The 16,855-nt window shown below is 42.4% G+C and overlaps 1 protein-coding gene across 1 annotated transcript in view; it reads left to right on the forward strand.

The window, feature by feature from the left end:
- Positions 1-1,283: 1,283 nt before the first annotated feature.
- USP24 (ubiquitin specific peptidase 24) overlaps positions 1,284-16,855 on the forward strand; it is a 73,118-nt gene continuing 57,546 nt past the window's right edge. Inside the window, exons 1-2 of the mRNA XM_028733354.2 lie at positions 1,284-1,773; positions 13,129-13,294. Of these exons, the coding sequence (XP_028589187.2) occupies positions 1,423-1,773; positions 13,129-13,294 (517 nt within the window). The 5' untranslated portion in view covers positions 1,284-1,422. The remainder of the gene's footprint in view (positions 1,774-13,128; positions 13,295-16,855) is intronic.

The following is a 16,855-nucleotide window of genomic DNA, read 5'->3' on the forward strand; positions in this document are numbered from 1 at the left end:
GCCTCTAAGAGCAGCACTTTAAGCAGAATTTGAGCAGGTGCAGGTTTTTCCATGGAGTGGTGAAGAAGTGATGGGGAATCTGCACTAGTAGCAGAGGATGAAATACCTGATAGAAACCAGTATTTGATTATAAATTTGAAAAATTGTCCAGTAGCACATTGGAGACCAAGAATATGAAGAAGTGTGCATGCACACAAAAGCTCATACTCAGAACAAACTTAGTCGGTCTCCAAGGTGCTACTGGACAATTTTTTTATTTATTTTGACTGTGTCAGACCAACATGGCTAACTACCTGAATCCAATATTTCATTTTCTGCCTTTAGAAATGTCACATGGACCAAAGAAATATGGAAAAGCAAAATATGTCCAAAAGCTTCTGATGACCAGGGAGGTAATTTATGCCTCTTTAGGAGGGGAGACTCGTCCTTACATGCCTTAAAGGCATCTCCAAACAAGTTCAGGACCTGCATTGTCTTTCCAGGTACTGATGGAACAAAAAGACAAAGCTTGGCGTTGTTTTTTGAGACTTTGGCTCATGGGGATTTATTTAAATATATTTACTACCTGCCCTTCACCAAAAGGTCCCAGGGCAAGTTACAAAACAGAAAAGAACAATGCCACAATATATTATATACCGGTATATGGCATACATATAAATGAAACAACCCAGCCACAAAGTCACCGAACCCGAAGGCAATATTTTTTTATTTATACGGGGAGCTTTTCTCCAAAACGGTGAGATCGAGGTCTGGAAAATAACAACACCAGCAAGAAGTAAATAAGCACGTGGTGGTAGATCCACCCATGGGCGCAGCCAGGATTTTCGTTCGGGGGTGCGGTGGGCGAGCAGCCAAGGTTGTTGAGCTTCTTTTAGGAAATCAAAGTTGAGCTTTTCTTGGTAAAAATACCCCGTAAATAGGACATTGCGCGCGGGGAGGGAGCAACAGGCTTCTTCGGGGGGGGGGGGTGAAGAACCCCAGATAAATGAATACTTTCAATGCTTTTCAAGCTTGGCGGGTGACTGGGGCTCAGTATAGTAGCTGCTGCTTCGCCCGAAGCGGCATTTGCGGGATTCCACCGCCTGTTGCCTCTGACGTTTCCATGACAACCACACCCCTCCTCCCCTCCATTCACGTTCGGGCATTGGCCTCGCCTCGCCTCCCTCCGCACGTGATCGCGGCGGCGCTCTCCCCCCCCCCCCTCTTTCCCAACGCTCATCCGGGCTTCAGCAGGCCGCTTCCGGGTGGGTGTGGGGCTCGGCGTTGTCCTGCCCTGAGGCGGCGGCGGCGGGAGGCGGGCCAAAGGAGGAGGAGGAGGAGGTTCCCGTCAACATGGCGGCGCGCAGAGCGGGCGGCGGCGGTGGCGGCGGCCGCCGGAGCGGGAGCAGCGGCAGCGCCTGAGGCGTCGCGGAGCGAGGCGCCATGGAGAGCGAGGAGGAGCAGCACATGACCACGCTGCTCTGCATGGGCTTCTCGGACGCGGCCGCCATCCGCAGGGCCCTCCGCCTGGCCAAGAACGACATCAACGAGGCCGTGGCGCTGCTCACCAACGAGCGGCCCGGCCTGCACTATGAGCCCATGGACAGCGGAGGGGGAGGCGGCGGCGGCGGACAGGGAGGCCCCCAGCAAAGCGGCGGCGGCGGCGGAGTCTCCCGCGGCGGAGGGGACGGCGAAGGCACCGGTGGTGGAGGAGGAGGCCAAGGTGGAGGCGGCGGCGGCAGCACTACCGGCTTCGACCCGCCCCCTGCCTACCATGAGGTGGTGGAGAACGAGGTAACGGTCTCGGGGCGGAGGATGGGAGCGGGCGAGGCTCGCCTGTGCTTCGCGCCGCCGTATAGCGGGATCCCAGCCTGACCTTTGGCCCCACCGGCCCGTTGGAAACGCATCGAAAGGGGGACGGGATCGCCTTAAAATACCGCTTTGGTTTTGAGAGAGAGAGAGAGAGAGAGAGATTGCAAGGATAGGAACCGCGCAGCCCTGGATCCTCACCTCGATTTCTTCTCAAGGGGCCCCCCTCCCCCAGTTTCCACCAGTTAATAGGGACCCCGCCAAGCGCGCCTTGGGGGTCTTGGTGGAATTGACCCCCCCCCCCAAAAGCAGGCGGGTTGTCCTGGGCGTCTTGTGCATGAGCTGTCAGGTGCATAACTCGAGCTTCAAATGCGATCTGCGTTTGGGTGCCCTGGTTTGTCACCGGAAGAGGAATGTAGCCTGGAGCCTAGGAAAAGGGATTGCTGTGTTATGCCTAGGTTGCAGTGGTGGAGGGTTTGGAAGCTGGTCACTTGTGTGTGTGCAGACTCATTCTTTCATTATGAGGTGCCCATACTAATACTTTCCATGTCTACTCCGATGTAGGCCATATTGCTTTCCGTTGAGTTTGCTCCCATGTGTGTATAGTTTTGCAGCTTTTGTTAACCAAGGAGTTCTTTGAGCACCCATGCAATTCTTTATTGCAATTCTGCCCTGATTGTCTTACTTGAAAGAGTCTGGGTGGCTTACAAGCAACGAAATCGGTAAAATGATCCAATTAGGTAGGAAGTTTAAAAACTATTGCATCATTAGTGGTTGAGGTAGAACTGGATTTGATGCTTATCTAAAAGTGATATTGATAGGCCCAGGTGCACTTATTTTGGGAAGCTATTCCAAATCTTAGGCACCACATCTGAAAATACTATATCTCTGGTACTATCCTGCTATACTTCCGATGGTAGAGAGACCCAGCAAAGAGTCTCATTAAGAAAACAAAGTTCTCAGTTATGTTCATCTGGGAGAAGGAGATTTTTGAAATATTCTTGTCCCAGATTGCTTAGAGCTATAAAGCTCAATAATTCTGTGCACTATATCACATAGGTAGCTATGTTGCATGAGCAGCAAGTCATAACATATTCAAACATGGGCAAAAAATAAATAGAGGTATAAAATACACATTCTGACAAAACCTCATAAAAGCATATTGTGTCAGGAACTTAAGAGTTATAGTGAGTTAACTTTTACTCAGAGTGGACCCATTTAAATGAATGGCCGTTTAGGTCTGTTAATTCCAGTGGATCTTCGCTGAATGCAATAATGAATGTTTGGATCGTGTAAGCTGATCCAGACATTCAGTAGCAACTTGCCTGGTGAGCAGTGTAGAGGTTGGGGCTGTCTGGGCACATCCAGGTCTGCCAGTACACCTGCACAGTCTCTGCCACCTTGCCCCTCTTCCTCTTGGTAGTGATGCGACTCCCCACTGGGTGCGCTGCTTCTGACTATGTTGCAATAGGTAAGAAAATGAATAGCCTTCCTACAATTGAATGGGTTTGGGGATAGGAATGAAAGGTAGGCGGCTTCCTCAGCTGCTTCTTGGTGGAGTCACTCTGAGCACTTCTACCAAGTGCATATTCTCTGCTGCCTACAGGAAAGGTGATGGGGGCTTCCTGGGGAGATACACTACCAAATATTGGCCAAGGACAGCATGGACTCCTTTGACTTCTGTACAAGATAGGAATTCAGAATGCATCTGGGACATCATCCAAGCTGTCAGTGGAGAAGCAGCATGGCAACATTGTAGACCTCTGATACAATCTTATTCTGATCCATCATACACTGAAAGAACTAACTTATACTCTACTTTTTCTTCCATACTTTCTGCTCATTCCAACCTGCAATGCTTATTAGATAACATTCAGGTTTGAATTTGTGGTTTGTCTCCAGTAACGTACCAGCACGGTTCACCTAGCATAATGGGATTGTTTCTTCTAACCCCCCCCCCCAAACCTCTGAAGCTGAATTTGACAGCAGGCAATGGCCTGAAGGGGACAGAAGAGGAAGCTCCATTGCTTGCACGGAAGCACATTGCACTGGTGAAGCTGCAGTGTTGGGTACAGCCCTATGTTTCTAGTTGTATTTTGTAACAAGAGCAAGTGCCTGAGTTTGTTTTTGGCTCCTCCAAGGCCACTTTCCTTTTGAGTCAAGTAAGATTGTAAGCTTTAGGTCAACGACTGTCTTATTACTTGCTTTTCTAAGTAGCAGCCCCCCCTTTTTTGGCTGAGGAGTGAGATAAAAATCCTTCAAACAAACAAATACTACTTACATTCCTTATAATATTCCCACCCCAAGACTCCAGAAGTGATGTTATTGTATGAAGCATTTTAACAGATAAATAAAAAGTTTTCAAATTTGAAAAGCTGGTTTTTGTTGTGAAGAAAGAAACAGATGCATGGGGTATAGAACTTGGACCTGTCTGCTATAGAGCTGAGAACTTTGGCTGGGAGGTCTTTTGGCAGGCTTGGCTGTGTACGAACTCCTTCCTTTCCTTGCTCCCAGTTCTCCTAAATTACATGCTGACAACTGAATCATGACTGAAAAGGTAAATAAACATAGGAATCCATGAGCATATTCTTGTAGTAAGTTGGGAATTTTAATTATGTTGGGAACCAGCACAGAAGTCTTGTTTTGATTCTTAAGCATTTACTATTCTTTGCAGTTGTCATTACTGTAGTGCCACATCAGTGATTAGTGCCGCATAACCACCAAATATTTACCTACTCAGTTTTTGGTGTGCCATGTAAGAGCCAAACTATCTATCTATTTATTTATTTATTTCACAATGTTTATATACTGCTTGAGTGTAATGAAACCTCAAAGCAGTTTACAAAAAAACAACAACAATAAAACCACCTACGTAGGACATTGGTGACTGGATTAGCCAACATTTTGATTCTTTCTTTAAAAGCTGTCACAGGAATCACACAATTAGATCTGATCAGTAGTGCTGAGGAAAAGAAGAGACTTTCTCTCCTGTGTCCATTTCTGTTCTGTTTGACTCTCTTGGGAAAATACAGATATCTAAATATTTGGTCCTAACAGAGATAAGCTGCCTTTACAGTTTCCTGTACCTAGTTTTGTTCAGCAGCTATGCAGTGCCAGTACTAATAATCTAAAATAACACATTGGCCAAAAAATAACGGGACTATTCTTTTTCACAAAGAGTCCACTACTAGTACTTCTGCACTGTACACCTGTTCATCACAGATGAGTTGCTATAACAGGCATATTCAGAGTACGCTTCCCATCCATCCCATCTTGGGTGATGGAAGACTTGAGAGTAGCAGAACACTTCACCGTAACGTGTGTTCCACTGTAATCATGTTCTTTATTTTTGTGTGTGTTCACACATGTACAGTTGCTGTGGCAAACTATGCTTATGCATAGCTTCATATATTTAAGAGCATTGCATCATTCACTAAACATTCTGAATCATTTTATGAATGCTTAATCCTTGTCAATAAACTAATAATTTAAGATATAGTGTGTTTAGAGTGCAGAAGTGATATTTTTTATCCGTGAGACAGAAAGTTGCTATCTTAATTTTAAGTTGAAGGGACTTGAGTATTTTAACCAGAGTTGGGCGAGCTTCTCTTCCCCCACTCCTGTGGCTTACATTGGCTTAAAGGTTAGAGCTAGGGGGCTGCTTCAGAGGACTACTCTTAGGGTAACTGGGATGGGCAGGTGACAGAAGCTTACCATACAGGTGGCTCTGGGAACAAGAGGGTCTCTTTATGGGAGTAACTGTCGTAGGGCAGTCTTTCAGGGCAAGTTGTAAAATGGAAAGTCCTTTCTGGCTTGATTTTTAATCTGGGCTGGGGAAGAGTTTGGGAGCTTCTAATGGTCACCTCTCCTTCCAGTTATAGTGTGATGTAGTGCTAGAATTTAGTTGTCTGTGTTCATGTTGCATAGCTTAGTACTACATCCTGAAGTGCAACAAGTTAACTTAGAAAGTTTGAACAGCTATTGTATAGAATAAATATATACCCCACAGATTCAGATGTTATATTTTCAAAAACAGGATTGGATTGGATTGATCTTTATTACGGCCATTGGCCCGTCACACGACAGTTTCCCATACCAACATAATGTACTTGAACCTCCAAATTTAAAACCGTCAAAACTTACAAAAAACAGACAAGAACCAAAGCAGAACAAAAACAAAAGACCAACATCATACATTACAATAAACTTGTAACATAAACATCACCCTCTGCTCATAAATTAATAGAAGACATCAGTGGTGATATCACCTAGTTTCCAAAAACAGGTATATTCAGTTATGTGGTACCTTCTCTGAAGGTAAAGGTCTGACCACAGCGTATCAAATTTCAGAACTCATTGGGAAACGCCGAAACAATTTTCATATTCCTATCAGGCCAAGCACCTGATACATAGTGGTCTGACACATGTTTGCCAAGTGCAAATTTTTACTTGTGCACAGCTCTTAAGAGTGTTTGTTTTTTATGGTTTGGCTTTTACCTAGTTGCTCCTCTGTTTTCCTGTATTTTATTACTCAGATTTCTTAACTTGCCCTTCAAGTTGCAACAGTTTAAAAATATAGTATTAAAAACAGTTGAAGCAGATTACAATCAAGAATAGGATGAGTTCTAGTTGTATATATATTAATGGTTTTGTCTTTTGGTTATAAATCAAGTGGGGGAGCTGAAGCCTGAAAAATAGTGTAAAAGCTTAAGAATACAGTACTTTCTTCACATTCTCCATAGATATGTTCATTATCACTTTTGTGCCAACTTCATAGCTTTCTGAAATTACGGGTTGCAGTTAAGTCAAGTGATAGCATTGATTTCATTGTTTAACTTTGTCATGCCTGTGTTCTGTTGATTTTTAAAGGAGGAGTTCTTAAAATCTTAGATATGGAAGGACTGTGCCACCAGCATGTTAACCCTTTTGTGTAAATTATAAAATACGGCCATATGCATTTTGTGTATAACACGTTTCAGGATTAAAGCATTTTTCTATGTGGTATTCTTGGGTTCCTGGTTCTGCAAAACTGGAATCTCAATATGCTTTCAGCACTTTTATTTCTTGAATAAAAAATATTTATGGACTTTGTCTTTTTAACCTTCTCCGCAGCTGTTATAGTCTTTAGTATATTTCTTACTGTTAACTTCCACCTTTAAAGGGTTTCCAAATCCCATGTGAAATATTTTTCTGTTTACTGAAGCAACCTCCAGGCGAAGATTAACACTTGATGTGATCTAAATGTTTATCATTGGTGGAAGTGGGAGGCCATTTATGCATGGAACAAACAGCAGCTCAGCTGGGCAGGAAGTGTCTTTCAGATAATGTTCAGTAAAGACATTTTCTGGTCATCTTCCCAGTCAGAAGTTCTATTCAATGACAGCTGCTTAATAAGGAAGTGAAATGCTGAAGGAAAATGAGGCCAGTGTTAGAAGTTAATTCTACCAAACACATTTTGAATGTTTCTGGATAAGAACAGGAGTCTCTTATAAGAAAAGGCCTGGGAGGATCCTAATCTTTTATAGGTTTTATTTGAAAACAACTTACTTATACAAAAAAGTTTGTCTGGGATAGCGGAGGCAGAGGTCTGACAGTTTATAACAGATCCTCATTTGGTGTCAACTCTTTTTCACCTGTTTTTTGCATGTATTGTTTGCTTTCCTTTGCTTAATATCAAAAACTGTCTAGATGAACTTTTCAAATTCAGTATTAACTGACAAATATAAAAGGGAGCTATAAAATTGTAACTAAGTAGATCTATGCGCTCTGAGTTATTGTGTGAATCATTCGATGCACCTATGTTTCAAATCATTTTCCCAATGGCTGTCAGGTATGGAATAAAATGTCCTGTCTATGGCAGCATCCTGATCTGGATGCTAGCACCTGACAGAAGGACAGGGGGAGGCATTCCTATTACCATGCCATGGAAAATTATCCTTGTTTCACTATGAATGTATTTAGCTGGTATTATAGGATTTAAATTCTGAATGTGTTATCTTTGTGAATGTACAATCCTGGGCACCCCAAAGGAAAAGACAGTGGTGATTAGCACTTTTCCCGTGGGAGTGGGAAAAAGAAGTAATGCTAGAGAGAGCTGCTAAAGTACCCATAGCTTATATAATCCTGCAGCAATATAGATGAACTAAAAGAAATAGGCAAGTTGTGGTTTAATGTTCAATGAAAACTGTGCTGTAGAAAATGAATCGCACTGTTGTGTTTTCCTAGGCTTCCATTAAAGAACTATACCTGCATTTGCATTAAGAAATGCAGGCAACAATAATTCATTCTATAGAGGAAAGCATAACTTGCAGGGCTGAGCTACATCCAAATATCCCTCAAATTTCACACTTCGTTTGTGCAGAATCGGAATACAGTGGTACCTCTGGTTACGAACCTAATTCGTTCCGGAGGTCCGTTCTGAAACTTCTCAACATGAGGCACCACTTTAGCTATTGGGGCCTCCCGCTGCCGCCACACCGCCAGCGCACGATTTCTGTTCTCCTCCTGGGGCAAAGTTCTTAACCCGAGGTACTACTTCCGGGTTAGCGGAGTCTGTAACCCGAAGTGTTTGTAACCCGAGGTACCACTGTATCACTTGCATGTACATGCTTGCTACTTTGCTGACTAGGTTACTTACTTACATGATTTTCTTCTAGGATAGTGAGATGTTATTTTGCAGTTGCTGTAGTCGTCCACACACTGGCTACTTCCAGGCTAGGCTGCTGTAATGCTTTTTATGTAGAGCTACATTTGAAGGCAGCTCAGAAATTTCAATTGGTACAGAATCCAGCCGCCAGGTTGCTTGGAGAGCAAAGAAGTCTGTATATAACACCCATTCTGCTTCAGTTACTTTCGTTGCCTGTTTCTTCTAAGCTCAATTCAAACTGCTGCTAAGTTTAACATTTAAGGCCTTTAATGGTTTTGGAATAGGTTGTTTGAAGGACTGCCCATGCTCTTATGAGTGAACTCTAGGTGCAAGATAATCCTTGGGGACTGTGTTGTCTGGCCTACCATAAAGAACAATCAAGTTTGCAGATACCAGGGACAGGGTTTTGGGGGATGAGATGGGACACCACATCTCTGAAAGTCTTTCCCCCAAAATGTGTTTGAACCCTCCACTTGAGTAAAAAACTTTATTTTGTTCTGTCAGGCTTTTTGTGATCTTGTTGCTGGGTTTTTGTGCTATTTTTTCAGTAATTATGTAGTTTTATTGTACTAAAAAAACCACACCTTGGGAGGGCACACCTTGAAAGGTGACTTATAAATGATTCAGATAAATAAATGATGTGTAGTTTTGTGCTCTGTGATTTTGCTGTCATGTGTAGCATTGTTTGGTATGCTAGTTTTGCAAATAATGTGTGTATGATGGATAGTGTGGAGACTGCTGCTCTGCTCTGAGCAGCAACCTCTGACCCTGTACTTCTCCTACTTGCTCTACAGTCTAACCTCAGGAGGCTCTTCTGCAAAACCTCAGAGGTTTATGCACTGTGCCGGAGGTCATGGGTAGTGGCTCTGTCAAAGATTGGCTGTATCTTGTTTTAGCCTAGTTAAGTAGATGGAGCTCGGGACATAAATGGGGATATATGAAGGGATTGGAATCTGTGTTGAAACTGCGTTAGGGCACTTCTGAGCTTGTGCAGTCTTTTTTCCTCTTGAAGGGAATATCCCTTTGCAAATATTAAGTGTTCTCTTTGTTATCATCAGGATGCCACTATCACCACGCTAAAAAAAGCATTCCTCCCTACATGTATTCCATAACCCACAGTATATGTATTGCATCACTTAGCCCAATAATAGCATCATTTCATGAAATGAATTTTCTAGCCTTTACTCAGTTGAAATGATTGTCTTTATTTTGCCTCTTCTCCTGTGCACATCATTGAGCTAGGCCAAGGGGCAGACAACTGCTAGGGAATTTCCTAAAGGGTCTACAAAAACATCAGAATATATGAACCTATGGATGGCATTATGGTTCAAGAACATCACTCCCCCTCTACATATATAGTGTAGGACCTCTATAGTCTAGGAGGGGTTCAGTGGTGTCATTTTTATAGAATTTCCCTTCATAGTCAAAGCTCCCCCTGTGTTTTAGGTTAATTGATAGAGGCATTGCCATACCACGAGCCCAGATGCTCTCATGGAAACCCAGATGAAAGCTTGATCAATATGAGCAATCATCACTTGATCTCTATGGGAATCAGTTGAACCACCATACTTAGGATGCATAATTGTGTATTTGCAAGTGCATGTTCTGAGAGTATAAATGTTGAGAGATTATGTAGCGTGTGGTATCACAAGATAAAGATATCTAAGAGTTTTCCTTGCTTTTCTAGCTGTTATCTTGAATAAAAGGGCTATTTTCATGTGATGCACTTTGGGGCGGGGAATCCTAAATGGTGACTGGTCAGAAACACAATTTTGAGGTTTTGACGGATAGCACAATGAAAATTTGACCCTGCGTGTGGATATTGTAATGCTGAAAAGGGTTCAATAAGAGGAGGGGTGTGAGGGAAGGTTCCAACATTTGCTTAGAAAAAAAATGTGAAGAAGGGGAACATGATAGAGATGCATTCATGCTGCAGGGTTTTTCTCAGAATATCAGAGCCCATGGCTGTCCAATGAAGCTGGGTAACAGAAAATTCAAGACGGACAAAGGGAATACCGTATTTTTCGCTCTATAAGACGCACTAGACCACAAGACGCACCTAGTTTTTGGAGGAGGAAAACAAGAAAAAAAATATTCTGAATCTCAGAAGCCAGAACAGCAAGAGGGATCGCTGCGCAGGGAAAGTAGCAATCCCTCTTACTGTTCTGGCTCCTGTGATAGCTGCGCAGCCTGCATTCACTCCATAAGACGCACACACATTTCCCCTTACTTTTTAGGAGGGAAAAAGTAAGTCTTATAGAGCAAAAAATACGGTATTTATTTACGTAGCACACTGTTAAACTAGCGATGGCCACTTATGAACTGCTCCTGAATTTCCCATAGACCTCTAGCTGACCACTGTGAGAAAATGCAGCAGGACTCTTCTTACATTCTTACTGCAATGCTCACCATTCTCAAATGCTGTTCTATAACCACAATGTTGTTTTCTATATTTCAATCCATTGAAAAGATAGTATTTAATGTCCGTGCTTTCAGTTTGTTGTTGCTTTCCTAGATAATAGTTTCCTGTTCCACAGCACTTAATGTTCATTCTCAGATAGGAAGCATTATTTTATGAATGTGCAGTTGTTTTTAATACAGAGAGTGTGCTTGTTAGACCAGGAAATGAAAGCAATAAATGAGACAGTGGAGTGGTACTGGAAAAGCAACCTGTGACTACTAGTTCACAAGTTTTGAATCTTGTCCAAGTACATACAATGATCGAAAATAGCCTGCTCACTGACTAGCCAGTGTGCAGTGAGTCATGGTTTTGGTCTTTTTGTGGTAGCTATGTGTGTCCATGAGAGTTTTATTGTTAGATCCATGCTTGGCATCAATTTGCATCCTGTTGGCACTTTTAAAAAAGGTTAAATCTCAAGCTGAACAATGGTCAGTGCTTACTACCCAATCTTGTACATGGTGAAGGATTTCATAGGCTCCACTGCTTTGAGCAGCATTGAATGCCTTTAGACCTAGGGTGTTCAAACTATTTGTTTGCAATAATAATAAAAAAGTTAAAGCCTCTCTTCATTAATTGTAACAAATGATTTGAATTGTTAGGCCTGCTAGATGGAAGTAGGTAAATTTAAGTGGTGTTTGGGGAATGGGGAGAGAGCAGGGATTTATAAAATGAAATGTGGGTTATGTGCTTTCTGTTTGTAGAAATGGTGCCATAGGAAATGAAACTGATGAGAAAGTGGCATAAATGACCTTATTTGCTTTACTATAAATAAGTTGAATAAATGTGCTGTCCACATGGGCTACATTAGTTGGGGTGGGTCAGATACCATCTTGCTCTTTGTTTGCTTTTATTTCCCCTTATGGGAATCCACCTTAGCCTTGTAGATCTGTACCTATGGATTTCAGAATCTTTTGCTGAAAATGTGAAAAATAATTAGAGAGTAACTATAGTAGAATGGTTTATAAACTAGATAAGGCACTCCTACGGTAACCTAAAGAAAAAATAGATGCCTGTAAAGATTCTAAACCAAACTTTGTTTTGAGATTATGGTGTACTCTGTTTCCTTATTCACTGCAGTAGTGATGATTTGGTTATTTAGATATAAAGGAGAAGATAAGTTCAAGGCCAAATAGATCAATATTGATTTGTTTGATATGATTGTCATATCCCTATGTAGATGCAGATGAGATAGCTGTAAGCCTTTCAGCGTGGAAAAAGCTCTTCACAAAGTTGTAGGTCTAGCTGCTCTGCTGCTGGTCATGCTTTTCTTTCTTACCTCAGAAGTGGTGCACTCACTTCTTGTATGCATTATGATCTTGGACAGGTGAGTAGTCCAGTAAAGGCAAAAAAGAGAGGCACAGTCAGTGTACACATCCACTGTAATGCAGAACTATGGTAGCTGTATATTCTACATCTCCTCCTGCCATAAAGCAGAGGTTGATACCAAGGTAAAACTATTAGTAGTTGCTCGTTATAATCGCTGTATAGTTATTGTCTCCTGTATGATTGGCAGTATGCCTCTGAATACCAGTTGCTTTGGGTCATAAACCGGAAAATGCTCTTGTGCTCATGTTCTGCTTGGGGGTTTCCATAGGTATCTGATGGGTCACTGTAGGGACAGAATGTTGGCATAGATTGACTTGCGCTCTTATATTATTAGAAGCTGCATTTTTGTTGCATAGTGGGGCAGCAGAACCTTGCTAGAGTGGCTGGCTTGTGGGTCTGGTATGATCAGATCTGTGGATGGGTAATTAATACTTCATTGTTAGCATGTTGGATCAATTATGTGATTATCAGAAGTTGTATTCTATATCTTTTAAATAATTAGGTGATTTCTTTTTGGTTTGAAAATGATTGGAATAATGTCCTTCAATCCTTTCCAGACTTTTGATTCAGTAATCTAGGAAAACTTAAGTCAATGATGGTAGTACATCTGTCTCACCACTGTGCATATATATATGTCACAGTGCTAGATTCTGCATTAATCCTCCCTACTTTTTCTGGCAATTCCTTATTTTTCTGCTGGGTGCAGAAATGGTGGGAAAAGAGGACAGCAAATAGGCTTTGTTTTCTGAGTTAAGAAGTAGACTTTCTGTTGCACAGGAGTTGCTTTGTAGTTGGAATGTCAGGTTTTCTGGTATGGGTCTGCTACAATCCCTTTTTATAACAGCCAGGAACTAGAACAACTAACTGTGGCTTCTTCACACAGCTAACTGTGGCTTCTTTTCAACAGAAAAATGATGAAAATGGGAACTGCTCTGGAGAAGGTATCGAGTTTCCTACAACAAATCTTTATGAACTGGAGAGCAGAGTATTAACAGATCATTGGTCCATTCCATATAAGCGGGAAGAATCTCTTGGCAAGTGTTTAATTGCATCCACTTATCTTGCAAGGCTGGGTAAGTTGCAACCTTTTTTTTAAAAGTAGCATCATAGAAATGTTGACTTTTATGTTAATAATGATGACTTGACAGTAAAAACTTGTCTACTCAAATAGCTTTTGGCTTCACCTTTTTCCACGTTGCATGTTGCTAACAGGTGTTTAATTAACAAAATATTTTCTTGTTGGAAGTAGTATGAATCTCTTGGCTTCAGTAGAGTGCTGTGCATTTTTAAGTTGATGCTTTCACCTTTAATAGAATGTTTCAGAATCACTTTTGAATTATAGGTGATCTTTAGAACATGTGAAGACAGGCACAGATATATCCCTTCTTAAATATTATTTTGTTTGGTGGTTAACAAACTGTTGAATAGGCTGGTATGCTCAAATATTGGGGTGAAAATGAAATTTTATTTTCTAAACCTGCTTAAAGATATTGCCAAGAGCAGGGCTCTTCAGGCAATTATAGAAAATTAACTGTGTTGTTTTGTTGCAGCAAGAACAAATGAGCTGCTAATTTAAAAAGGCTAGTAGTAATGCTTTTTTATATGGAAATGCTTGTAGTATAATTGCAGTATAATTACATGGCGGAAACACTAGTCTGCAATATTTCAGTGGAACTTTTGCACACTTGGAATAATGTATACATGTAATGCTAAAGGTGATTATTTGGTGTTAGTTAAGTTGCGGTGGGGGTGTGGAAAGAGATTGGTCTTTTCTCATTATGAAAAAAATCACAAAGTCTTCCGAAAACCAATTTCTCAAACTGTGGAATACCCAGCAATTAAAAAAGGTAAAGGACCCCTGACAGTTAAGTCCAGTCATGAACGACTCTGGGGTTGTGGCGCTCATCTCGCTTTACTGGCCGAGGGAGCCGACGTTTGTCCACAGACAAACACAGTCACAGTCCACAGTCATCTGGCCAGCATGACTAAACCACTTCTGGTGAAACCAGAGCAGCGCACGGTACCAGCCCAAGCGGTACCAGTTTATCTACTTACACTTTGACATGCTTTCAAACTGCTAGGTTGGCAGGAGCAGGAACTGAGCAATGGGAGCTCACCCCGTCGCAGGGATTTGAACCGCCGACCTTCTGATCAGCAACCCCTAGGCTCAGTGGTTTAGACCACAACGCCACTTGTGTCCCTTAACCACTTCTTGAAGGGAACCGTGCCCAGCAATTATTTCCTAGTTATTTCTGCTCGGCACATAGAAAGGGAACTTGGAAAGGTATTTGCAAAGGGAGGCACAAAAATGGTTCCAGTGGCATCACTGATAACTGTGGCTTAGATCTGTATATGCGTGCACACCTTCTTTTTCCTCATTTCAGGAATCTAAATCCTTACTGGGGTCTTTATTTTATTGGAGCTTCCAAACTCGTAGAGCCCCTGCCTCGTAACTTAGGTCTCCAATGAAGTCTTGGGAATCACTTTGCTTAGCTGGTGTGGAGGGTCTAATTGACTACACTTCTGGGGTGGTATGCAACAAATTAGATTGTGCAACAGAGCTTCTCTGCCTGTGTGCCCCTTAAATGTGTTCTGGGGATAGCCTGAACCCTCTGGAGCAGATTTGGGGAGATAACATGGGGAGACAAGTTCCCTTGAAAAGAGGAAATCTTTTGTGTCAGCAGAACTGCTTATTTGGATTTCACCCCTGAGCTTTTGATGATGCTGAAAGTTAAAGGGGGTGGGTGAGGAAGTAGCATGGCATCCTTACATAAGGGAAGGACCAAAAGTTATTGGTAGAGTATGTGCTTTGCATGCAAAAGACCCCAAAATCAATATCTGGCACCTTTCAGGTAGGCTGAGGAAAGACTCCTGTAACCCTGTAGAACCACTGCCAGACAATGTAGACGTTACTGAGCTTAGAGTGTTGTTGCATATGGTCAGAAACAGGCAACGAAAGCTGAGAAAACTTGTTTTATTGTTGACAGAGGATAACGTGGCTTTTTGGCTTTTTGTGTGTGTGGTGCACAGTTGGGGGTGATACAGCTGTATAGAATGAGCCAATGACTGTATAAGCTATCTCCCCACACTAAACTGAACATGTTTGGAGACTGCCTGCAAGCACTTAAGGGTGAGTGGAAGGCTCACTCAGATTCCTTTTATTGCATCACAGGAGAGTAAAGGTGTTGAGCCTTCTTTGTAGAAGTGGAAGTGAAGAGGGAGAGAATAAAGTGAACCTTGTATGACGAGGAATGCATGTTATCCAGCCTTACAGAGTGTGCCAAGAGCAGTGGGGCCCTGCTGAGGTTCAGACCTATATAGGACTGGAGTTGTGTGCCCTAGATTTCCCCCCTCCCACTGATCACATACATTCTTAATGAAATGTGCCTTAGTTAAGGGATAAGGGAAATTAACTGTTCATGTACTCAGAGGCACTTTCCTTTATTATTAAATCAGAGCAAATGCAAATTGTTGGGATAAAAAAAATATTTCATCTGAAATGGGGTCTCAGAAAGAGGAATACATTGAGGAGGGTGCAAGTGGACAGATTAAGAATTACTGTCTTACAGATATGGGAGCAATCAGCTGTCTGCATTGAATTACAGCAGGGCCCCTAGCTTTCATGGGCCCATGGGCATATTTGGCATTTTCAAAAGGTGTTGTGAATAACACCACAAAATTGCTGCTGTGGAGCGGGCAGGGCAGAGAAGGCTGCAGGTCATAACATGACTGCTGTGAGTGTCATGCCTAGTCACAAATTTTGGAAAGTACGTCTCTTGCCCCCAACCCCACCCTGCGACTTACTTACATTGTATGTCTCCTGGGAAGGAGGTAGGCAGGCCTGGAGGAAGAAAAAACAAGTAAAGGCTCACAAACCCCGGAGAACAGGGGGAAACAAACAGTCAAATGCAGACACCGGTGGCCAGGAAAGTATGGGAAACAAACAAACAAAAAGGTAGATGACCAGAGAGGAAAAGGTTGGGAAGGGGAGAATGACAAATACAGACTGCTTCAGAGAGGAAAGAAGTTGAAACAAGAATTTAAAAATAAAAATGCAGAACCGCCCCCCCACCCCCCCGAGAGAAGGACAAAACCTACACACAGTGTTCTGTTCCTTCCCTTCTCTCCCTCACTAGGTCCCTCTTTTCTTAGCCCCCTCTTACTTCTTTTTTACAAAACACTTTTTCTCCTGGTCACTCTGTGTTCTCCTTGGATAGTGATTTCAGGCTAGAAAACAAAAGAGTTTGAAGAGGAAGTGGGAATGGCACTCCTCCCACTTCCTCTCTCAGCTTTCTTTTCCAAGCAGAAACCACTCTCTTCTTACTTCTGAAGGGGCAGGGAGTGAAGTCATAGCATGGTATGGGGTATGGGGAGTGCAGAGGCTTTCACTGACGTTGAGAGAGGCTTTCACAGGTGCGATTGCACACAAAAACCACATTGAGGACACTGGCATTACAGCCGAAGCTTTATAAATAAATACATTCTATGCATGCCTGCACATATTGGCTCTTCTGATTTTACATGCTGTGGAAAATCACCAAGTCACAGGATATGCATTGGGCCTCCATTTGAAAGGAAGTTCTTATAGATGCTGGTTGAATGTGTAATCTTTTGTTTACGGTGCAGATGTGTAC

The sequence above is a fragment of the Podarcis muralis genome, chromosome 5, assembly GCF_964188315.1.
Source record: "Podarcis muralis chromosome 5, rPodMur119.hap1.1, whole genome shotgun sequence".
In the NCBI taxonomy this organism is placed as follows: Eukaryota; Metazoa; Chordata; class Lepidosauria; order Squamata; family Lacertidae; genus Podarcis; species Podarcis muralis.